We start from the raw sequence: 26,262 nt of genomic DNA on the forward strand, positions 1-26,262 counted from the left end.
TATTACAGACTACAAAGGAAAGCACAGCCGCGAGCTGCCCAGTGACACAAGACTACCAGATGAGCTAAATCATTTCTATGCTCGCTTCGAGGTAAGCAACACTGAGGCATGAATGAGAACACCAGCTGTTCCGGATGACTGTGTGATCATGCTCTCCGTAGCCGATGTGAGTAAGACCTTTAAACAGGTCAACATACACAAGGCTGCGGGGCCAGACGGATTACCAGGACGTGTGCTCCGACAAAAAGTGTGCTCCGACAAAAAGGCTTCTCAACAGTTTTTATCCCCAAGCCATAAGACTCCTGAACAGGTAACCAAATGGTTACCCGGACTATTTGCATTGTGTGCCCCCCCAACCCCTCTATTATGCTGCTGCTACTCTCAGTTTATCTTATATGCATAGTCACTTTACCTATACATTCATGTACATACTACCTATATTGGTCCGACCAACCACTGCTCCCGCACATTGGCTAACCGGGCTATCTGCATTGTGTCCCACCACCCTCCAACCCCTCTTTTTACACTTCTGCTACTCTCTGTTCATCAAATATGCATATGTTGTTTTATTTCTTTACTTACTTACTTACTTACCTACACACACACACACACACATACCTTTTTTTCGCACCATTGGTTAGAGCCTGTAAGTAAGCAGTTCACTGTAAGGTCTACTACACCTGTTGTATTCGGCGCACGTGACAAATAAACTTTGATTTGAGTCTGTAATACCTACACGTTTCAAGCAGACCACCATAGTCCCTGCGCCCAAGGAAGAGAAGGTAACCTGCCTAAATGATTACTCACGTTGGTAGCCATGAAGTGCTTTGAAAGGCTGGTCATGGCTCACATCAACAGCATCATCCAGGATACTTTAGACCCACTCCAATTCGCATACTGCCCCAACAGATCCACAGATGACACAATCTCAATCGCACTCCACACCGCCTTTCCCACCTGGACAAAAGGAACACCTATGTGAGAATGCTGTTCATTGACTACAGCTCAGCATTCAACACCATAGTGCCCTCAAAGCTCATCACTAAACTAAGGACACTGAGACTAAACACCTCCCTCTACAACTGGATCCTAGACTTCCTGACGGACTGCCCCCTTGCGGTAAGGGTAGGCATCAACATGTCTGCCACGCTGATCCTCAACACTGGGGCCCCTCAGAGGTGTGTGCTTAGTCCCCTTCTGTACTCCCTGTTCACCCACGACTGCGTGGCCAAGCACGACTCCAACACCATTATTAAGTTTGCTTACAACACAACCGTGGTAGGCCTGATTACCGACAACAATAATAATAATAATAAGCCTACAATAATAAGCCTACAGGGAGGAGGTCAGAGACCCGCAGTGTGGTGCCAGGACAACAACCTCTCCCTCAATGTGAGCAAGACAAAGGAGCTGATTGTGGACTACAGGAAAATGCGTCCGAACAGGCCCCAATTAACATCGACGGGGCTGTAGTGGAGCGACTCGAGAGTTTCAAGTTCCTTGGTGTCCACATCACTAACAAACTATCATGGTCCAAACACACCAAGACAGTCGTGAAGAGAGCACGACAACACCTTTTCCCCCTCAGGAGACTGAAGAGATTTGGCATGGGTCCCCAGATCCTCAAAAAGTTCTACAGCTGTACCATCAAGAGCATCCTGACCGGTTGCATCACCACCTAGTATGGCAACTGCTCGGCATCTGACCGTAAGGTGGTACAGAGGGTAGTGCGTACGGCTCAGTACATCACTGGGGCCAAGCTTCCTGCCATCTAGGACCTGCAATGGCAAGAAAAAGTATGTGAACCCTTTGAAATTACCTGGATATCTGCATAAATTTGACAAAATTTTATCTGATCATCTAAGTCTCAACAATAGACAAACACAAGGTGCTTAAACTAATAACACACAAATTATTGTATTTTTCTTGTCTATATTGAATACATAATTTAAACATTCACAGTGTAGGTTGGAAAAAGTATGTGAACTCTAGACTAATGACTTCTCCAAAAGGTAATTGAAGTCAGGAGTCAACTAACCTGGAGTCGAATCAATGACATGAGATTGGAGATTTTGGTTAGAGCTGCCCTGGCCGATAAAAAACACTCACAAAATTTGAGTTTGCTATACACAAGAAGCATTGCCTAATGTGAACCATGCCGCAAACAAAAGAGATCTCAGAAGGCCTAAGATTAAGATTAAGAATTGTTGCCTTGCATAAAGCTGGAAAGGGTTACAAAAGTATATTTAAAAGTCAGTCTACGGTGGGACAAATTGTCTATAGATGGAAAGTTCAGCACTGTTGCTACTCTCCCTAGGAGTGGCTCTCCTGCAAAGATGACTGCAAGAGCACAGTGCAGAATGCTCAATGAGGTTAAGAAGAATCCTAGAGTGTCAGCTAAAGACTTACAGAAATCTCTGGAAGATGCTAACATCTCTGTTGACGAGTCTACAATATGTTAAACAATAAACAAGAATGGTGTTCATGGGAGGACACCACGGAAGAAGCCACTGCTGTCCAAAAAAACATTGCTGCACGTCTGAAGTTCGCAAAAGAGCTCCTGGATGTTCCAGAGGTACTGGCAAAAATATTCTGTGGACAGATGAAACTAAAGTTGTGTTTTTTTGGAAGGAACACACAACACTATGTGCGGAGAAAAAAAAGGCACAGCACACCAACATCAAAACCTCATCCCAACTGTAAACTATGGTAGAGGGAGCATCATGGTTTGGGGCGGCTTTGCTGCCTCAGGACCTGGACAGCTTGCTATTGTCGACTGAAAAATGAATTCCCAAGTTAATCAAGACATTTTGCATTGAAGCTCAACAGAAGTTAGGTGATGCAACAGGACAACAACCCAAAAGACAGAAGTAAATCAACAACAGAATGGCTTCAAACAGAAGAAAATAGTCATTCAGGAGTGGCCCGGTAATTTCTGACCTCAACCCGATTGAGATACTGTGTCATGACATAAAGAGAGCAGTTCACACCAGAAATCCCAAGAATATTGTGGAACTGAAACAGTTTTGTAAAGAGGAATCGTCCAAAATTCCTCCTAACTGTTGTGGAGGTCCGATCCGCAACTATAGAACATGTTTGGTTGAGGTTATTGCTGCCAAAGGAGGGTCAACCAATTAAATCCAAGGGTTCACATTCTTTTTCCAACCTGCAATGTGAATGTTAACACAGCGTGTTCAATAAAGACATGAACATTTGAATTGTTTGTGTGTTATTCGTTTAAGCAGACTGTGTTTGTCTATAGTTGTGACTTTAATGAAGATCAGATATAATTTTATGACCAATTTATGCAGAAATCCAGGTAATTCTTAAGGGTTCACATACTTTTTTTCCCCATTGAATATGCTACGCGGTGTCAGTCGAAAGCCCAAATAATTGTCAAAGACTCCAGTCACCCAAGTCATAAACTGTTCTCTCTGCTACTGCACAGCAAGCGGTACCGGAGTGCCAAGTCTAGGACCAAAAGGCTCCTTTAACAGCTTCTACCCCCAAGCCAGAAGACTGCTGAACAATTAATCAAACGGCCACCCGGACTATTTACATTGACACCCCCCCATTAGTTTTTACACTGCTACTACTCGCTACGTATTATCTATGCATAGTCACTTTACTCCTACCTATATATACAAATGACCTCGACTAACCTGTTCCTCCGCACATTGACTCTGTACTGGTATCACTTGTATATAGCCTCGTTATTGATATTTTATTGTGTTACATTTTATTATATTTTACTTTAGTTTATTTGGTAAATATTTTCTCAACGCTTTCTTGAACTGCACTGTTTGTTAAGGGCTTGTAAGTAAGCATTTCACAGCATTGCACCTGTTGTATTCGGTGAATGTGACAAATAACGTTTGATTTGAAGGCAGGGTTCATCAAATAGTTCAGCATTGGGACGATTTTATTTTTGAGAGGATGATCAGAGGGCCGGAACATATTTAAAAATCATTTTTATACTGAAAATTGACTGCAAGAAGCCAAAACTGATATAATATTTTACTAAAACTTAATCATTTCAAACCTTGCTTACATTTGTAAACGATTACATAGTGCCTTCGGAAAGTATTCAGACCCCTTAACGTTTTCAACATTTACGTTACAGCCTTATTCTAAAATGGATTAAAAAAAAGAAACTCATCAGCAATCTACACACAATACCCTATAATGACAAAGTGAAAAGATGTTCGTAGAAATGTTAGCAAATGTATTACAAATAAAAAAACAGAAATACCTTACTTACATAAGTATTCAGACCCTTTGCCACGAGACTCGAAATTAAGCTCAGGTGCATCCTGTTTCCATTGAACATCGTTGAGATGTTTCTACAACTTGATTGGAGTCCATCTGTGGTAAATTCAATTGATTGGACATGATTCGGAAAGGAACACACTTGTATATATAAGGTCCCACAGTTGAGAGTGCATGTCAGAGCAATATGTAAATGAACTTATGTAAATATAATATATATTATTTTACTTTGAATAAATTAGCAAAAATTTCTAACAACATGTTTTTGCTTTGTCATTATATGGGGTATTGTGTGTAGATAAATGAGGGGGAAAACGATTTAATCAATTTGAAAGTAAAGCTGTAATCTAAAAATGTGGAAAAAGTCAAGGGATCTGAATACTTTCGAAAGGCACTGTATAACTCTCTATAATTTATCTTTGTGCAGCATGAAAATCGGGGAGGCAACTGTTGATCTGTCTGCGTCTGTTCATTCGTACGTCATACTCGATATCTCAGACAGCACTGGTGACAAAACTTGGGTGAATGATGTGTCTTGCCATAGAAATACGGCATTTACAAAATTACACCGATTGGCCCAAGGCGGGAGCTATAGTAATTAACAGAAATTTGTTAGTCACACACAATCTCAATTTGCTCAAAGTGGGGTGCTGTATCATTCATGGGGGACGACATGTTTACTGTTGCCTTGTTTAGTTGAGTCAGGACAACTTAAACATTTTCAAGAAATAATGACTTTTCATTGACTTTGAGATCAACTTACTTGAAGTATTTGAGTAAAAATGTCTTGGGGTTTACAGTGTAGGTGGAGCTGCTTCTTCTTCTGGCTAATGACATCATTACATTACAGCAGCATGCTCAGTTGGGGTCGGCTCACCCTTACGGGACATCAGGCAGTTAATCACTATTCTGTATATTTATGATGCGGTTTAGTAGAAATATATTATGATTAGATGATGTACTGTGTGTGTGTGAGTGTACAGATACAGAATACTGGTGTTACTGTTGAGGGTTGATTTGGTCTAACAAGGTGGAAGTTACAGTAAGTAAATCAGAAACTTGAGATAAGATGGAGAATTATCTTACCTTGCTGAGCACTGCTGTAACAAATGACTCCTAACAACGTTGAAATCAGAAGTAGTTTCAGGTCCATCTGAAAAAAAGAACATGTGTGGGGATACAGTAAAGATGGAGGTGAATAATGTGTTTTTGTTTACATTTCAGTACCATAGAAGACAGACATTGTGGATGTATTTACATTTGTAGTACCATAGAATGCATGAGGCTTGGTGATCTAATGCATACATTCTTCCTTCCCTTGACAAAAAAGACCAGTTAACTGATATCGTCATGCTTCCTCCTGGCACCAGAGTGCGGCAGAGGCCGCCCTAGAGACTTTTATTGGACTCCGGTGTCTTATAATTTCATGATTGTGTCCCTTTAAAAGAGGTGTGTTTTCTGCAGTCCTTTGTAGAAACTTGAATTGTTTGCTGTGTGTGTTTGTTTCCTGAGTGAGTGTGAGACTTGGCGTTTGTTGTTTTTTCAAGTGTACTGTGATAATGTGGCTACTGTATCTCAGTAAATTATTATGTTTTTCCTTAACCACTGATTCCTTGTCTGGTCTCTTCTCTGCACCTGGGTCCAACCTAACCATGTCACAGCAAGTTTGTCACAACATGGACCCAGCAGAGATCCCCCAGATCTGGAAAGTGGTAGCTCACCAAGGAGCACTGTCAGGACGGCAGCAAGAACAGCTCTCCCATATCTCCGGGACACTTCGGGCACTTGCTGAGTCCCTCCAACCATGGCATGCCCCCACCCCAGGAGGAGCCAATGCCCAGTGTTACAGATGTCGCCTGTTGGTTACTCCAGGGAACCTGCACTGGGAACCCAAGACGCCAGATCCTGAGCGGTATAACGGCTACCCGGGAGGATGCAAGGGGTTCCTCACACAGTGTTCTCTGGTGTTCGAGCCACAGTCCTCCTCGTTCCAAACCGATCGGGCCATGATCACCTATATCATTTCTCTACTCTCGGGCAAGGCCCTGGCGTGGGCAACGGCAGCATGGTAACAGCAGCCACCATCTTGCAGGTCCATTAGGAGCCTTCACTGCCAAGCTGCGACGAGTCTTCAACCACCAAGTCGGCAGACAAGAAGTGGCCAGCCAACTGTTCAACATTCGCTAATGGGCCAGACCAGTGGCTGACTTCGCAATTGAGTTTCGCACCCTCGCCGGCGAGAGTGGGTGGAATACGGAGGCACTGGTTACCGCGTTCCACCAGGGTCTGTCTAACTCCATCAGAGATGAACTGGCCACTCGGGAACTGGGAGAGAACCTTGAGTTCCTGATAACGCTGGTAGTCAGGTTTGACAACCGCATCCGGGAATGGGTGAGATAGCGCCCTTTTGACACCACTCCAGCATTCCGGTTTCCTGAACTCCCAAAGCCCACTGAGCCCAGCATAAAAGGATCCCATGCAGCTGGGTCGCACACATCTGAGCCCACAGGAGCGTGCCAGTCAAATGAGCAAAGGCCGCTGTCTCTGCCATCTCCGTGCTACCTGCCCAGAGCTGACAGGAAACATCCGGGCTCGCCAGGACAGGGGGAGACCCTGACGAGCTGTGCAGTTACCTCCCAGCTACCCAGTCACCATCTGTTACTACCCGCAACCCTCCACTAGGACAACTATCAGCACGAGATTCAAGCCTTTGTGGACTCCGGGGCCGCAGATTATTTCATTGATCAAGACTTCACCAGAGTTCCAGATTCCCTGTGTGAAGTGTCCCATCCCTCTGCAGATTCAAGCCCTCGATAGACGCCCCATTGACTCCGGTCAGGTGGAATATCCAACCAAGCCCATTCTACTGCATGTTGGGGTGAACCACTTTGAGACTCTTAGTTTTCTGCTGATCACTGCTCCCGAGAACCCCATTATCCTACAGTGGTTCCTCCTTTAAAAGTTGCATCATACTGCGGCACACCCTGCTTGCTGCTGCAGCATTCTGTGGCACGTCATATAATTCTCAGCCATTTCTTCTGTTACTGCAAGTTATTGCTAGTTTGCCCACCAGAGGGCATCTATGAGAAGCATTTGATAGTATTCCGTATTGGCATTACCAGAGAATTTAAAACCTTTTTGCAATTGCATAGTATATGGGATTGTTTTTAAAGAAATTTGCCGTAATTAATTTGTTTGATATTATAGTGTGTCCATTCAGAGAAATTGTCCGTTTGTAAATTCAGACCCTTTCGCTCTTGGAATGCAGTAGGGTTGATTTGAGCGTTCTGGTCTTACAACGACAGTCACGCACCCAAGTTAACGTTGGCAAACTACTTCCAGTCACATGAGACCACTCTGACCATTTTACTCGCCCTAGCAGAGCTGGTAAGGCAGTTTTCGTGTTAACCAGAGAATTGGTGACTGTAAATGTGCTGCTGGAAACTATTTTAATTACGCTTTTTTCCCCCGACGTTTACTGACACCGACCATATTCAACGGGTGTTGAGCGCTAGTAAAGTAATTATTCTGCGCTCTGGTACACTCTGACGAGAGTGCTCTGAAATCCATGTAGATAGTAGGCTGGACATATGAAATTTAACAACGTTCTTTTCTGATTAAAAAAAAAGCTGCTTGCCGTGGTTCTTAAGTATTCGTGAAATAACAAGTCTTATTTTAGTGCATTTTTCACCATACCAGCTACTATTAGTTCTATTGAGCACCGTGGCACTAACTCCCCAACCGACTGTTCTATTCCCAGTTTATTGTTCAACGTCACAATGCCTGCTTCACTATTGTTGGCAATGAGACCTGCTCACAATGTTTCATAGTTAAAATGTAAACAACACAAATAATATTGGAATTCTGCTGTCTTCCCATTGTTTCCTATGGGGGAAATATAGGCATGTCTGTCTATTTCGCCAAATATCTCGCAATGAGTATATTTAGATTTTTTTTCTCTTTCAAATAGGGTGTAAACGGGGTGAAATGGCTAGCTAGTTAGCGGGGTGTGCGCTAATAGTGTTTTAATCGGTGACGTCACTCGCTCTGAAACCCTGAGTAGTTGTGCCCCTTCTGTGTTCCAGTTTAGCCAACGATCTTAAGCCGTTTTTCAGCCTTGGGTGAATTTTTAACTCGTTCTATTGTCCAGCCTATAGATAGCCAGAGCGAATTTACAAAAGCACCCGAATGTCCATTGAGAGAGCACAACGACTACCTTTTAGCTAAACTAAGAATTATGAGAATAATCAAGTCAATAAATGTTGGGTAGTTAGCCTATAGTTAATATACTGGCAAGTTTTCTGTATAACCACTAACGTTAGGTAGCTAGCTAACATACCGGAACTGAAAGCATAATGATATACTATGTGGTTCGTAAAGGACAGGGTAGCTAACAAATTGTCAGCCAACATAAAACTTGTAAGGTAACTTATTTGAAAAGTCATTACTTTATTACATTGAGTAGCAAGCTACCCATTGGTCATAGGGTAAATCTGGTCTGTGATAGGAGGGGGGGTTTTCACACCTAGCTCAGCTATTAGACTATTCTTTAGTAAAGGTTGAATAGTCTATTGTTCAGCTATTAGCCCTCATCATTCTGCTCCTGAGTGGCTCTCTTGTGGGTGTGCTGGCAGGATATGGCAGCATTTTCGGTTGTGTGTCAAGAATTCTGCATACAGTAGCACGTTTGTATGAAGGTATGGTTATTCATAGGCAAATTATTATATGCTATGGAGGTACATTTGTTTCTTTTTGTCGAGTAAAACTTTTTTTTTTAAATTAAAAATAATTGTTCTGAAAGCAACTTTTTTTCCCCGACAAAGGAAGTCAAAGCGGACACCGCCTTGACGTATCCTAAAAATGACATCTGCTGTTTTAGATTGGAAAAAAAAAATAAGCTCGAAAATGGTCGAAACTGTAGATATTGCCAGATGTTCATTGTCCGAGAAACAGGCCGTGGAAGCTTTATTGCTGGCAAAATTATCCATAACCAGAGGTAATTAAAGTGTTCTGTGTTTTTCTCCATCCATGCCTGTCTTGTTGTACATGGAACCTGGGGCTTAATCATGCTCTGTCACTCGTCTGCAGGTATGTTTTGATGTGAGATAGGAAGCCAGTCCCGTCATCGCCACCTCACCTGCTCTTAAGATAACCAACCGTGGGCCCCCCAGTTGGCCCGAAGGTTAGGAGACACTGCAATTTTGATGAACTAGGAGAATATTAGGTTAGCACTGTAATTCATGAATCATATGCTGTCTGCCGCTGTTCTTACCTTTCCCTTTCTGTCTTCTACACCTCTCTCCCCACCTTGTCGGTCTTCCTCCTTTTATAATGCACACCATATGTGCATTGAAGTACAGATTGAACTTGTATTTATAATATTACAATTATCATAATGTATTTATAACACCTGGATAATGAACTTTTTCAATAAAGCGTTTCACCCTCACTTCATTTCAACCAGTGGTATCTCATTGTAATACAATATATCCTGTGTCCTCAGATTCTAACAGATGGCGTTAGATATGCAGAGTTTTTCTGTATATATGAATTACAAATCAATCATGTTTCTAGTCTATTGCATAGTTAATGGGTAATCATTGACGTCCCAGGAGCAGGAGTGTTAAACACTATATAATTGTAATGCAGGCACAGCATCATTCAAATAATGGAGTTTGATGACTGAAAAAGAATGCCTGAGATTCATAACTGAATCGCACCTTTATTTGCCAAGGAAGAGTACAATGTCAGTGAATATATTCAATGTACAGGCTACAATATGGGAATCTCATGTGTGGTAATATCTACAGTACGTGTGTGTATATAGGACTTGCATCCTTGGCACAAAGTCATTATATTCTACTCTATCATAGGCTTCATTAATATCATTCAGATTTGACGTTGATACGACTATGATAGCTGAGGTTCATAGATTGGTACACATCCACAGGCATACAGTTTTATCTTCCACTACACAATAAGAAAGTAAATAGTTAGCTCTGTTACTTCAGCTATATTGCAAGGAAAGCTTACACAATTGTACATTCAATTTGCAGTAAGTACTTTAGCTAGTTTGATTGTTAACATCCACTGTTTCACAAAACGACAGCCTGGTTTTCTCAGGAGTCCCTAAAACAAACACAAATTACAAATTCATTCTCCTAACGCTAGCTGGCTGGCTTGCTAAATAGTGATTTTCATAAATGAACTCTGACAAAAAAATATGCATTAACGTTTGTCTCTACGTTAACTAACATATTCCTCAATTGTACATTTTTTGCTTGACTCATTATGATAACTTACATCTGGTTCCACCGTAATGTTTTGTTGGCCATCTTTGTAGAACGCTACAAGGCAAGGGTGGCTCGTGTCAAAATTCTTCATTGGAACCACTGATTGGTCATGTAAAAACCTTGGGACCCAAATGCAAAATGAGTGCTCTATCACCCCCTTGTGGTGGTCTGCAGTAATGAAGCCATGACGCTGGGTACTTCTAAGTCCCATGGTGCAAGCTCAGCACTTTTAAAGGAGGAACCACTGTAGGGTAACCCTGGCTAGCGCTACTCATCTAAATTAACTGGGCATCCAGGGGTTAATCGGACACTGGAGTTCCTGAGGCAGAAATTCCGGTGGACCAACATGGAGGATATGAGATCCTTTGTTGCGGCCTGTTCCATCTGTTCTTAAAGCACATTTTCACGTCAGCGACCGGTCGGGTTGCTCCAACCATCCCCAGCCGGCCCTAGTCTCATCTGTCTGTAGACTTTATCACAGGGTTACCTCCATCTCAAGGGCTTACCACTATCCTGGTGGTCGTCGATCGGTTCTTCAAGGCAGTCCATTTCATCGCCTTACCCAAGTTGCCTTCAGCGAAGGAGACCCCTGATCTCATGATTATCCAAGTCTTTCGACTACACAGACTTACCAAGACATTGTCTCAGATCGTGGGCCCCAGTTCGTTGCATGATATTGGATGGCCTTCAGTTCCCTGTTGGGGGCATTGGTGAGTCCCTCTTGGGAGTTCCACCCTCAGTTGAATGGGCAAAATGAGCAGGCCAACCAGGAGCGTGAGAAGTTCCTCCGCTGCTTCGTCTCCACACAGGCCAGCAACTGGAGCAAGTTCCTCATCTGGGCGGAGTATGCTCATAACACACTGCCGAACTCGCCCACTGGACTGTCTCTGTTTGAGTGTCAGTTTGGGTCGTCGGATCCAAGGGACCCTGCAGTACTTGGTGGACTGGGAGGACTATGGCCCTGAGTAGCGGGACATCCTGGATCTGTGTCTTTTCTGGATCTGTGTCTTGTTAGAGACTTCAAACAACTACGTGGTGGTCGAGTATGGCTCCGCGGTCGGAGCAGCTCCTGTTGTTGGTTTCCGCTGACCGCCCAATATACTTTTTTTTACCCCTTTTTTCTCCCCAATTTCGTGGTAACCAATTGGTAGTAGTTACTGTCTTGTCTCATCGCTGCAACTCCCATACAGTCTCGGGAGCGGCGAAGGTTGAGAGCCATGCGTCCTCCGAAACACAACCCAACCTTGCCTCATTGTTTCTTGATACAATGCACATCAAACCCGGAAGCCAGCCGCACCAATGTGTCCTAGTAAACACCGTACACCTAGAGACCTGGTCAGCGTGCACTGCGCCCGGCCCGACACAGGAGTCGCTAGTGCGCGATTAGAAAAGGATATCCCTGCCAGCCAAACACTCCCTAACCCGGACAACGCTGGACCAATTGTGCGCCGCACCACGGGCCTCCCGCTTGCGGCCGGCTGCGACAGAGCCTTGGCTCGAACCCACTGCGCCATCTGGGAGGCAACCTAGAGACTTTTAATGGACTCAGGTGTGTCTTATTATTTCATGATTGTGTCCTTGTTAGAAGAGGTGTTTTTTGTGGTCCTTTGCAGAAGCTTGAATTGCTTACCGTGTGCGTTCAATTCCTGAGTGAGTTTGAGACTTAGTGTTGGTTGTTTTTTCAAGTGTACTGTGATCCTGCAGCTACTGTATCACAGTAAAGTACTATGTTCATCCTTAACCACTGATTCCTCGTCTGGCCTCTTCTCTGCACCTGGGTCCAACCTCACCACGTCACAGATATAGCCTTTGGGCCCAGAGTTCTTCCTGGTCAGGTGGTCACATGGTCTGGACGCCTACATATTATAGATATAATCAGTAACTGTATTAACTCATGACATGGGTCATTACTCTCCTTATGGTCCCATGTAAGCTGTGGTTCTGTAATGGTCCGTTTAGCCAGGGAAGTCAGAGTGTATTTAGTCTCCCTGTCGTTAAGGAGGGTTGAGCTGGGGACTGAGTGTAGAATGATTCATTGACCTGAGTAGTCAAAGGGGTGTGGGGGTGTGTGTGTGCCGAATAGGGATCGATATACATTGCAGGAAGACCTTTGACCCTATGGAGCCGAGCTCAGCTATTTACAGGAGGGAGGGAGGGATAGATGGCGGGAAGGAGGGCGATGGAGAGGGAGGGGAGACTGCAGGCTAGTGAAGGAAGAAGAATGCCATGTGAGAGGAGGTTGTTTTATTGAATTAGCTCCTGACTGTTATCCTGTGACACACTGAGAATAGCAGACCTCTGCCTCCCTGCCATTAAATAGTTTATTACCTCCTATTATAACCAGGCCTTTTACAGATAGCCTAGAAAGAAATCAGCCTCAATGTTTCAACTATATTTAGTGGTACAGCTTTAACAGAAGCTGTTATCTCAGGGTAGTAAGTTGGTGGTTTGAAGATATCCCTCTAATGGCTGTGATTTGGCAAAGTGGGTGGGGTTATGGCCTGTCTGGTGGGCCCTGTCTGAGGGCATCGTAGGATGGGGTCACAGTGTCTCCCAACTCCTCCTGTCTCAGCCTCCAGTATTTATGCTGCAATAGTTTGTGTCAGGGGGCTCGGGTCAGTCTGTTATATCTGGAGTATTTCTCCTGTCTTGTCCTGTATGAATTTAAGTATGCTCCCTTAATTCTCTTCCTCTCCCCTCTCGGAGGACCTGAACCCTGGGACCATGCCTCAGGACAATCTGGCCTGATGACTCCTTGCTGTCCCCAGACCTCCTGGTCGTGCTGCTGCTCCAGTTTCAACTGTTATGCCTGCGGCTATGGAACCCTGACCGGTTCACCGGACGTGCTACCTTGTCCCGGGCCTGCTGTTTCCGACTCTCTCTCTACCGCACCTGCTGTCTCTAACTCTGAATGCTCGGCAATGATAATCCAACTGACATTTACTCCTGAGGTGCTGACCTGTTGCACCCTCTACAACCACTGCTAATCATCATTGAACGTTTGAACATTTTGGCCATGTACTGTTATAATCTCAACCCGGCACAGCCACCTCTCAGAGCCTGGTTCCTCTCTAGGTTTCTGCCTTTCTAGAGAGTTTTTCCTAGCCACCGTGCTTCTACATCTGCATTGCTTGCTGTTTGGGGTTTTAGGCTGGGTTTCTGTTTCGCACTTTGTGACATTGGGCTTTATAAATACATTTGATTGATTGATTGAAATGGGTTAGTGGACAATGCTATTATGCTGATGGAGAAGAGATAAGCACAGCATCCATGACACAGTCCCTTAAGGTGGAGAAGGGGGTTGAGAGTGCACCAATGTGGAGAATTTACTAGAAACTTCCTGTCTCAGTACGACACACCAACCCTAGCGAGTTTAGTAGGGATGCATCCTATTCCTTTGGGACGCAGACTTCAGCTGGTAGCATACAGGACAATACTCTGCATTGTCTCTCTACCGAGTCCATCCATCCAACACAGAACTGTTAATCGCCAGCATGCTGTCCAAACATCAATGCACATGGTTAACATTAAGGATAGAAGAGCTAGTGATGAGGAAGCTCAAGAGGAATTGTCTCCCATTTTACAGTGGTGGGAAGATGTCAAATTACCAAAATATATACCGCTGGCCTGTCAATGACAGCTAACACTACACGGGTGCTGTGCGTGTCTGTATGTTGTTGTTCGTATGTGTATGTTTTGTAAAACATAGAATTAAAACTTGCAAAAGAATGCTGCTGCAGTCTCAGCACAGTACATGGTGAGAAAAACGTTCTGGCAGTCAGTACTGTATGGTGTTGAGTGAAGCATTCCTTGGCACCTTGTGTGTGTGTGTGTGTGTGTGTGTGTGTGTCCCATCATGTTCTATATAGAGCTTAGCAGGACAGACATCCTGTCTTCAACTCCCAGATTAGATCAGATGGACTAGGGCCTCTGACTGACTGACTGACTGACTATAATTCAGTTATTGATGAGTTGTTTTTTTGCTTTAGCTAAAAGGTTCTGCAAAGTAGTTGAATTTCACACAACAACGATTTATACAAACGGCCCTGCAAACCCTTTGTCCCAGATGGAATAAACATCTGTGATCTCTGAACAGAACCAAAACCACAGCCTCTGTTGGCCCAGCACAGAGTTCCAGGGAACCATTATGTGTGAAACTATGCCTGTAAAATGCCAGCGAGGGGTCAAGTTAGAAAAACGAAAGGGCTGCTTCTATTCTATGAAGCTTAGCAGCTGGTGACAGGAATGTTCTTCAAGTCCTCCACTGTCAGAGGGAAAGGGACTAGTGGACAGAACGATATGTAGACCAACACACTGGTACTGTCCAACCCATTATTGAAGATGAGAACCGTACACATAACTTAAGAATTAGTATCTTCTGGCCAGATATTTCACTGAGCAGATATGCAGCACAGGGGCCAATGGGCTTGGAGGGAGGGACTGAGACTGATATGGTAACTTGACTAAACAACCAAATTTCTCAAGTATTTCCCCTTTTGGAGGGCAACATCAATCTGAGATATTCAGTAAACCTAAACTATGTCCAAAATTACATAGATCACTGGTCTGTAGACAGCACAGTGCAGATTCCTTAAAACCATCCAAGTGATAGGATATCCTGTCAACCACACACACCCTGAACCCACCCCACCCACACACCCTGAACCCCACCACGGTCTCTGACCTCCTTCCTATAGGCTGTCTGTGTCATCGGCAAACTTGATGATGGTGTTGGAGTTGTGCCTGGCCATGCAGTCATGAGTGAACAGGGAGTACAGGACGGGACTGAGCACGCACCCCTGAGGGGTCCCCATGTTGAGGTTCAGCGTGGCAGGTGTGTTGTTACTTACCCTTACCACCTGGGGGCGGCCCGTCAGGAAGTCCAGGATGCAGTTGCAGAGGGAGGTGTTTAGTCCCAGGGTCCTTAGCTTAGTGATGAGCTTTGAGGGCACTATGGTGTTGAACGATGAGTTGTAGTCAATGATTAACATTCTCACATAGGTGTTCCTTTTGTCCAGGTGGGAAAGGGCAGTAGAGAATGCATTATCTGTGGATCTGTTGGGGTAGTAGGCAAATTGGAGTGGGTCTAGGGTTTCTGGGATAATGGTGTTGATGTGAGCCATGACCAGCCTTTCAAAGCACTTCATGGCTACAGACGTGAGTGCTCCGGGTCGGGAGTCAATTAGGCAGGTTACCTTAGTGTTTTTGGGCACAGGGAATATGGTGGTCTACTTGAAACATGCTGGTATTACAGACTCAGTCAGAGACAGGTTGAAAATGTCAGTGAAGACCCTTGCCAGTTGGTCAGCGCATGCTCGGAGTACACGTCCTGGTAATCTATCTGGATCTGCGGCCTTGTGAATGTTGACCTGTTTAAAGGTCTTTACTCACATCGGCTACGGAGCGCATGATAACACAGTCATCCGGAACAGCTGATGCTCTCATGCATGCTTCAGTGTTACTTGCCTCGAAGCTAGCATAGAACGAATTTAGCTTGTCTGGTAGGCTTGTGTCACTGGGAAGCTCAGCCTGTTGGATGGTGCATCGGAGGGCATCCCACTCCATGAAATCGGCAGCTCTCGTCTTTAGCTCAGTGCGAATGTTGCCTGTAATCCATGGCTTCTGGTTGGGGTATGTATGTACAGTCACTGTGGGGATGACGTCATCGATGCACTTACTGATGAAGCCAGTGACGGATGTGGTGCACTTCTCAATGCCATTGGAAGAACTCTGGAACATATTCCAGTCTGTGCTAGCAAAACAGTCCTGTACCTTAGCATCTGCTTCATCTGACCAAGTCACTGGTGCTTCCTGCTTTAGTTTTTGCTTGTAATGATTTGACAAATGGAGTGCGAGGGAGAGCTTTATACCTGTCTCTGTGTGTGGAGTAAAGGTAGTCCAGACTTTCCCCCCCTCTGGTTGCACATGTGACATGCTGGTAGAAATGAGGTAAAACGGATTTGAGTTTCCCTGCATTAATGTCCCCGGCCACTAGGAGTGCCACCTCTGGATGAGCATTTTCCTGTTTGCTTATGTAAATAGTGTGGTCTACAGCTTATCATGAGATACTCTACTTCAGGTGAGCAAAACCTCAAGACTTACTTAGATTTTGTGCACCAGCTGTTGTTTACAACTATACATAGACCGTCACCCCTCGTCTTACCAGAGGCCGCTGTTCTATCCTGTCGAAAAAGTTTAAACCCGCCTGCTGTATGCTATTCATGTCGTCGTTCAGCCACGACCTGGTGAAACGTAACATATTACAGTTTTTAATGTCCCATTCGTAGGATATACGTCTATTTTATTATTGATTGATTGTACGTTGGCTAGTAGGACCGATGGTAAAGGTAGATGACCCTCTCGGCGTTGGGTCCTTACAAGGCACCGGGCCTTCGTCCTCGATACCTCTGTCTCTTTCTTCTGCAAATGATGCCTTGTCCGACTCGTTGAAGAAAAAGTATTCCTCCAGTACGGGGTGAGTAATTACTGTCCTGATAGCTAGACACTCATTTCGGTCATAAAACACGGTGGCAGAAACATTATGTACAAAGTTACAAATAATGAAAAAAAAAACATACACAATAGCAAAATTGGTTATGGGATCGTAAAACCGCAGCCATCTCCTTCGGCACCATTAACAGCTCAGGAACAGCGAGAGCTGCCATATTTGGACAAGCACCAGCTTTCATGCCCCCTCTCTTCTACCACAACCTCCCTCCCCACCCACTACCCTACTAGTGATGAGAGAGAGAAAAAAATTGTTACAGTTATATATCGGAATATTATTTTTGACGATATATCGTATTGTTTTGCCAACATCACAATATTGTTTTTGAGCTCGTTGGCTTTATATGCACCAAAACTCCAATTTGTTATCAGCACTTTTATTTCCAAGACTGATCAAAACTCGTTTTGCTCGTCATGCTCTCTCGTGTCTCTCTGCAGCAGACATGTTGTGAGCAATATGTTACATTGAGGAGCAATAAAAGTCACAGTATTGAATACATACATATCATATTGCCTCAGTACCCAACTGGCGGACCACGGAACGGATCCAGAATGGGGTCAATACGGACCAGAAAAATTCAAAATATCATATAAACACACAAGACATGAAAGAATGCATATAAATGCAGGAAAATTGCTCTGAAACGGCAAAATTTAATCTCTATCAACAAGAGGGGTGTGAACAGTTTAGGGGAGCATGGGTTGTGAGGTGGGGGTTTATTACCATGCCAATAAATTACATTATCCATCCGGACCTTTGCCACCTAGAAATATTGTGTGACCAGACCTTCTCAAATAGTTCTAGAGTACCTCTGTCATATCGGCACCTGAGTATCGTGATAATCTTGTATTGTGAGGTTCCTGTCAATACCCAGCATTACCCCTACCTAATAATTTCCCATGATAACCACCCATTTCCTTCTAAAAATACACAGCCCACTCTGACCACTCTCCCTGTTCTTTTTATTGAGCTGCCCTCTTGGCCCGATCGCCATTATAAAGAGGTCTTCTGACCTCAATAGGACTTCCTGAATACATAAAGGTTAAATAAATAAAATGCAGACCAACTGTGTATAAAGTCAGATGGGTTAAACACAATCTCTTCCTGTCTAGTGTAGATTGTTAAAACAGCTGAGCATCAGATTCAGATTGAGTTGCACTCGCAGGTCTTAGTCACAACTGAGTGAATGGCTTTATTTATTTAGAGGCTTCCTTCCTTTAGAAATATCTACATGTCAGCGAATACTTCCTAGCAGCAGCAGCAACAGTAATATAACAATCACAAACGCTAAGCTAGCTGCTTTTCTGGGTAAAACAGAGAGAGAACTTGGCAGTACTCCACTATGACAGTGCACCAGAGAGAGAGAGAGAGAGAGATTACGTCCCAAATGGCACCCTATTCCCTATAAAGTGCACTACTTTTGACCAGAGCACTGGTCAAAAGTAGTGCACTCTATAGGGAATAGAGGGCAATTTGGGAAGCGTATAGAGACTCGGGTTGTGCTTTCCTCATTCTCCTGTTGTGACAATAGAGAATGGAAAAACACTCTGGTTTACTACAGGCGCAGACCCCTGACAAACAGGAAATACATCTCAACTGAAATGATGCTGAAATATAAATCAGTTGCAAGATAAGTCATCTCTCTCTCCCTCCCCTTTCTTGCTCTATTTATGAATCACTCTCTCAATTCATGAATCACTCTCTCAATTCAATTTCAATTCAATTTAAGGGCATTATTGGCATGGGGAACATGTTTACATTGTCAAAGCAAGGGAAATAGATAATAAACAATACATTTTTTACTGTAAACATTACACTTACAAAAGTTCCAAAAGAATAAAGACATTTCAAATGTTATTATGTATATGTACAGTGTTGTAATGATGTGCAAATAGTTAAAGTACAAAAGGGAAAATAAATAAACAAATATAGGTTAGGCCCTTTTCTTGTGGCAACAGGTCACAAATCTTGCTGCTGTGATGGCACACTGTGGTATTTCACCCAGTAGATATGGGAGTTTATCAAAATTGGGGTTGTTTTCTAATTCTTTGTGGATCTGTATAATCTGAGTGAAATATGTGTCTCTGATATGGTGATACATTGGGCAGGAGGTTAGAAAGTGCAGCTCAGTTTCCACCTCATTTTGTGGGCCGTGTGCACATAGCCTGTCTTCTCTTGAGAGTCAAGTCTGCCTATGGCGGCCTTCCTTAATAGCAAGGCTATGCTCACTGAGTCTGTACATAGTCAAAGATTTCCTTAAGTCCCCCCCTCCCGCCCCCCTACTCATGAGTCATGTTTAAAGCACAACCATGATATCATATATCATATATTCTCAAATATGGGGTGAGTGTGAAACATGGCTGTCACTGTGTTGAAAATAGCAGGACAGTGTTAACTATTTCTGACTCATCCACATGTTTAATACTCAGATAATAATCAACAGTCTCACAGACTAGGCCTATGAGCATTATTCAGGCAAGGGGGAAGAGAGAGACATTTAATATGAATCTTAGCTAACGGCCACCAATCACTTCCATACAAAATATTTCCTGGTGCACACGACCCCAGATTCACCCTATGAACAGCTGAGCTATGATATTAATGAGTTCAGCTGCACTGAGAGATAAAATAGGGGAGATGAATACTATAAGCCTAGGGGCTTGCTCTCTGAGCTGGAGTTCAGACAGGCAGCAGCAGCGGTAGTCAGACCTGGGTTCAAATACTACTTGAAATTAATGAAATACTATTCTATTCGTTAATTAAGCCAGGCAAGCTCAGTCAAGCATGTTAAAAATGATTTCAAATAGTATTTGAACCCAGGTCTGGCAGGAGTACAGTGAGTCGTATCCCTAAGCGTCGGTTTGCTGAGTTGGCCCTTCCTTTGTTGGAACACAGGAAGCTCATCTCAATCACACAGGAAGCCAGACGGCGTGCTGCCTGGAAACGGGCCAAATCCCCCTTTAAGGCCGGCGCATAACATGGAGATACAACTGCAGGGAGGCCAGCCTCTGTGGACGCTGGAGAGGAGGGTAGCAATCCAGGGAAGCCAGTACACACACACACACACACACACACACACACACACACACACACACACACACACACACACACACACACACACACACACACACACACACACACGAACACACACAGCTTTAGGGTGGAGAGGAGGAAGCCTCAGTAGTGGCTGAGTAGCAGACACAGCCAACAGCCTCTGTGGAAGCTGCATGGAGAATGCAGGGGAGATGACTCCTATGGTAATCAACACCATAAGAGTTAACAGCTATGTTTTAGGGTTATAGGAGAGAGAGCCTCCGGAGGAAGGGAGACCAGAGGAGCCAGTAATGCCACATGATTGTCTATGTGGATTGACTGTGTCTGACCTGCTCCTTTAAATCTATCCATCCCAAATCATTTAAGGTCTGGGAAAACACGGCAATACCGCAACAAGCATATTCAGAGATACCACAACCAAACATTGCGTATCCTTATTGGGTAATAGAGGCAAAACTTAATGTAAGAGAAGACCTCTCAGTAAGAGTAAATCATTTCGGTAGCTAGTAGATAATAACTTGGATAGCTAGTAGATAATAACTTGGATAGCTAGTAGATAATAACTTGGATAGCTAGTAGAAACATCACAGCGAAAAAGACGACCATTAAAACAAGTAAATATTTACAGTGAGAAGTGACTGATCAGGCTCTCAGAGCCTTGGTGTTGGAGTAGGATCAAAACCGACGCTCAGAGCTTTAACGAGGTCCCTCAGCCTGCTGTAGGAAAGTCTGCTAACTGCCCACTACCGTGCTCCCAGTTGAGCTACGGACTCATTTACTAAAGCTGTCTATTACCATTAATAACAGAAGTTCTGTGTTACGTGAGCCTTTGAGGGCAAAGATACCTTCACTAAGTGCATTGTGACGTCTACAGTCAAGCTGTTTTGTACAAGTGTTAGGCCTACAGAACGCAGCCCATTTGAAAACTCAACTCACTCTATTAGGTCTAGGTTGAGGACTTACTGCTTGGCTTTCTCCTGACAGCCAAGTTAAAATAGTGTTCTAATTAGCCTTGTAATACTACAGTCATTAGCTTTATAGGGTCAGCTGTGGACACCTTTAGGCCGGTTAACGCTGTAAAATTGGCATTAGGTTGCAGGCTCAACACTTGAACAAAAGGGCCTCCATTTCTCCCTCCAACAGCAGGGTGAAATCTCTGCAGGCAGCAAACAGTAAGCAGTCATTACTACGCTACTTTCTCCAGGGATCGTTGGGGAAATAAATTCATTTCCATGTAAAAGGACCCTGTAAAATGTAAAAGGAGCATGTCAAATTGGGTGTCAACTGAAGCTAAGAGTCTATATTTTTGTTGAGAAGTGAAGGCATATATAAATTGTTGAACCATTGTACATCGCAAAAATTTGGAATAAGCAAAAACTTTGATTCCTGGTTAAACAGATGGAAAAAGGGGTCTTAGAAAACATCTACCAGAAACATCAACCCATATATATTTTATTTGACCTTTAGTTAACCAGGTAGGCAAGTTGAGAACAAGTTCTCATTTACAACTGTGACCTGGCCAAGATAAAGCAAAGCAGTTCGACACATACAACAACACAGACTTACACATGGAGTAAAACAAACATACAGTCAATAATACAGTAGAAAAATACGTCTATATACAATGTGAGCAAGTGAGGAAATAAAATAGAAATAATGGGGTGCAAAGGAGCAAAATAAATAAATACATGTGTCAGGACCCGGTTTCGAACCTGGGTCTCCGGAGTGAGAAACAGTCACTTAACCAACTGAGCCACGAATAGACAGCAGAACCCAGAAGATGAGGCAGACACAGCAGTACTTAAGACGGTGTATTTAATAAAGAAAAAATCCTAAAATACAAAAAATGGCAAATCCAAAAGGTGGTAGGAAAAACACAAAAAGACCTCAAAAGAAACTCACCAAAAATAAACAAAAACAAAAAAACAGAATACCACAAGAACTTCACCCGGAATCGACAAGAGAACACAGAACACTAGGGCAGGGTGCTAACATACAAACACAGAGCACAGAACTGAGGGAAACAAAGGGTTTAAATACAATCAGGGGAAACGAGACACAGGTGCAAATAATAATGGGGATCAAGGGAAAAACATAGGGACAAAAAGCACAATGGGGACATCTACTGACCAAAACCCGGAACAACCCTGGCCAAATCCTGACAGAATCCCCCCCCCTAGGAACGGCTCCTGACGTTCCTACCAGCTCTCTCAGGGTGGAGGACCCTGAACTGACGAATGAGGTCAGGGTCCAGGATGTCTTTGGCAGGAACCCAGGAGCGCTCCTCAGGACCGTAGCCTTCCCAGTCCACCAGATACTGCCAGGACCGCTGCACCCGGCGGGAATCCAGTATCCGGTGGACGGTATAAGCCGGCTGGCCTCCAATGACACGAGGCGGAGGGGGAGGTCTGTCTGCCGGGACAAGGGGAGAAAAACAACAGGTTTTAACAATGACACATGAAATGTGGGATTAATCTTAAGGGATCTGGGTAAGTGTAGGCGATAAGAAACTGGGTTAACTCTCCTGGCAACCTTGAAGGGACCGATGTATTTTTGGGACAGCTTGCGAGACTCCACCCGTAGAGGTAAGTCTCTTGTGGAAAGCCAGACTCTGGCCGGGGCGCAGGGTAGGCCCGGGACGGCGACGTCTGTTGGCTTGTTGTTGATACCTCTGTGAGGAACGCATCAGATTAAGACGGGTCTTCCTCCACATAAGCCGACAGCGTCTGACGAACCTCAAGGCTGAAGGCACTCTGACTTCTGCCTCCTGGTCCGGGAACAATGGAGGAGCATAGCCAAACTGACACTCGTGCGGGGACATACCAGTGGAGGAGGAGCGCAAGGTGTTGTGCGCGTATTCGGCCCAAACAATAAAGGATGACCATGTGGACGGGTTGTCACGAGTCATACATCGGAGGGTGGTTTCCAGCTCTTGATTCATCCTCTCTGTTTGGCCGTTGGACTCCGGATGGTACCCTGAAGATAGACTGGCAGAAGCCCCCATGAGTTGGCAGAAGGCCTTCCAAAACCTTGAGGCGAACTGGGGACCTCTGTCAGAAACCACATCTTGAGGAATGCCGAAGACTCGGAACACATGATTAATTACCAACTCAGCCGTTTCCTTGGCAGAAGGTAACTTAGTCAGAGGGACGAACCTGGCCACCTTTGAAAACCTGTCGATTATGACTAGGATAGTAGTATTGCCATGGGATGGAGGAAGTCCAGTAATAAAGTCCAATGAGATATGGGACCAGGGTCTGTGGGGAACAGGTAAAGGGTGAAGGAGTCCTTGAGGGCGGAGGTGAGAAGATTTGCCCTGGCAGCACATGGGGCAGGCATTGACGAAAGTGGCAACGTCTTCTCTTATGGTAGGCCACCAGAACTTACGCTGGATGAACTCCAAGGTGCGACCTACGCCCGGATGACAGGTGAGGCGAGAGGAGTGCCCCCACAGAAGGACCTGAGTCCTCACTGCCTTGGGGACAAACAACCGATTGGCAGGGCCTCCTTTAGGGTCCGGTTCGCTAGCTTGAGCACGTCTCACGGTATCCTCAACTTGCCACGAGATCGGAGCCACAATCTTAGCAGCAGGAAGGACAGGCATGTCCGTGTCATCTCGAATGGCAGGAGCGTAGACTCGGGACAGGGCATCCGGTTTGAGATTCTTCGACCCGGGCCGATAGGTGAGGATAAACTGGAATCGATTGAAGAAAAGAGACCATCTAGCTTGTCTAGAGTTCAATCGCTTCGCCTGCTGGATATACTCCAGATTTTTGTGGTCCGTAAGCACTTGAAACGGGTGAGAAGCCCCTCGAGCCAGTGTCTCCATTCCTTCAATGCCATCTTAACCGCTAGGAGTTCACGATCCCCCACATCGTAGTTCCTCTCAGTCGGGGTAAGCCGGTGTGAGAAGAAAGCGCACGGATGAAGCTTCTTGTCTTCACCCCTCTGAGACAGGACAGCTCCAACACCAACCTCTGATGCGTCTACCTCCACCACAAATGGTTCATCCGTAGTCGGTAGTATCAGGATGGGAGCAGAGAGGACGCGCTGCTTGAGTCCTTGGAAGGCCGTCTCAGCTTCTCTTCCCCACAAAAACCTTGCATTGCCACCTTTGGTTAAAGCTGAGAGAGGAGCTGCCACCAAACTGAAGTTCTTGATGAACTTGCGGTAAAAGTTAGTGAAGCCCAGGAAACGCTGAACATCCTTAACGGATTTGGGGGTGGGCCAATCCGCTACCGCCCCTACCTTCCTAGGGTCCATTTGGACTCGACCGGGTTCCGCTACAAATCCCAGGAATTGTACTCGGGATGAATGGAATTCACATTTTTCCGGCTTAACGTACAGATGGCTGTCCAGGAGGCGTTTGAGTACTTGTCTGACATGCTTAGTGTGTTCTTGAAGGGAGCTCGAAAAGATGAGGATGTCATCCAAGTAAACGAACACAAATATGTTAAGCATATCCCTAAGCACATCGTTTATGAGCGCTTGGAACACCGCTGGGGCGTTGGTCAGGCCGAAGGGCATCACCAAGTATTCATAGTGACCAGTAGGCGTGTTGAAAGCGGTCTTCCACTCGTCACCAGGTCTGATCCGCACAAGATGGTATGCGTTCCGCAGGTCAAGCTTAGTGAAAACAACTGCTTCCTGGAGCAGCTCGAAGGCTGTGGCCATAAGGGGTAGTGGGTAACGGTTACGGACGGTTATGTCATTGAGTCCCCGGTAGTCGATGCAAGGACGTAATCCACCGTCTTTCTTGGCCACAAAGAAAAACCCTGCTCCCGCCGGGGAGGTTGATGGACGCATGAGGCCTGCTTCCAGAGAGTCCTTGATGTAGGTATCCATAGCAGCTCGTTCGGGTGGAGATAGGGAAAAGATCCGACCCCTGGGGGGCAAGTGCCCGGAAACAGGTCGATGGGGCAATCGTAAGATCTATGGGGTGGTAGCATGGTGGCCCTCTGTTTGCTAAACACCAGTTTGAGGTCATGGTAACACTCGGGAACTCGGGTCAGGTCGATGGATTCTAAAGACTCGGGAGTAGAACTCGGGAATTCTGGAAAATACAAGTAGCTTGGCACGTAGGACCCCACTGCTTGATAGTGCCCACAGACCAGTCGATGTGAGGGTTATGGCTGTGAAGCCAGGGGTATCCAAGGACGAGAGGGAACTCGGAACAGGAGATCAAATGAAAGTTCATCAATTCCTGGTGTTGTGAAACTGAAAGTCTCAAGGAGGTAGTGACATGAGTGACAAGTCCAGATCCCAAAGGGCTTCCATCCAATGTAGTAACCCTCATGGGGTCACTTAGAGGTTCAGAGGGAACGCCATTCTCCTTCGCCCAGACACCATCCATGAAGTTACCTGCGGCTCCAGAGTCTACCAAGGCTTGAAGGTGAAGCTTGTGGTTGTCCCAGGAGAGGGTGACTGGAATGAGCAGACGGGAGGTGGACGGATGGTAGGAGGTTATGTTTCCCGTTACAGTTCCCCCCGGTCTGTACGGGACAGAGCGTTTCCCTGGAGCCCGGGACACGTGGAACGGAAATGGCCCGGTTTGCCGCAATATAGACAGCGTCGCTCCCTCATCCGGCGGTCTCTCTCAGCCTGGGAGATGCGTCCAATCTGCATGGGTTCCGGTGGAGCCAGCGATGATAAAGGTGGGGACTCGGAGCTGGGACTGATAGGGGCTAGAGGTCTACGGTTGAGTTCTCTCTCTCTCAGACGCTGGTCAATGCGTGAGGCCAACTTGATCAGGGACTCGAGATTGTCCGGTGGTTCCCGAGTGGCCAGTTCATCTTGGATAGTGTCGGAAAGGCCTTTCAGAAAGCACACCGTGAGCGCCTCGTTGTTCCAGCCACTCGCTGCTGCCACCGTGCGGAACTGGATGGCATAGTCCGTCACGCTGCGCCAACCTTGATGGAGAGTCAGGAGCTGTTTGGCTGAGTCAGAACCACTGCTTGGGCCTTGAAACACTCGTTTGAATTCCTCAGCAAAGGCAGAGTAGCTGGCACAGCAGGAACTATGGGCATCCCACACAGCAGTAGCCCAGGCCAGGGTTTTTTCCGACAGCAGGGTGATGATATATGCGATCTTAGACTGGTCGGTGGGAAACGACGAGGGTTGCAGCTCAAAGGAGAGAGA

At 45.2% G+C, this 26,262-nt stretch overlaps 1 protein-coding gene across 1 annotated transcript in view; it reads right to left on the reverse strand.

Annotated features, from left to right (window-relative positions):
- LOC135522641 (integrin beta-1-like) overlaps window positions 1-26,262 on the reverse strand; it is a 57,121-nt gene that overhangs the window by 22,874 nt on the left and 7,985 nt on the right. The window contains exon 2 of the mRNA XM_064949092.1: window positions 5,356-5,422. Within this exon, the coding sequence (XP_064805164.1) occupies window positions 5,356-5,422 (67 nt within the window). The remainder of the gene's footprint in view (window positions 1-5,355; window positions 5,423-26,262) is intronic.

Source organism: Oncorhynchus masou, chromosome 30 (assembly GCF_036934945.1).
Source record: "Oncorhynchus masou masou isolate Uvic2021 chromosome 30, UVic_Omas_1.1, whole genome shotgun sequence".
NCBI classification, from domain to species: domain Eukaryota; kingdom Metazoa; phylum Chordata; class Actinopteri; order Salmoniformes; family Salmonidae; genus Oncorhynchus; species Oncorhynchus masou.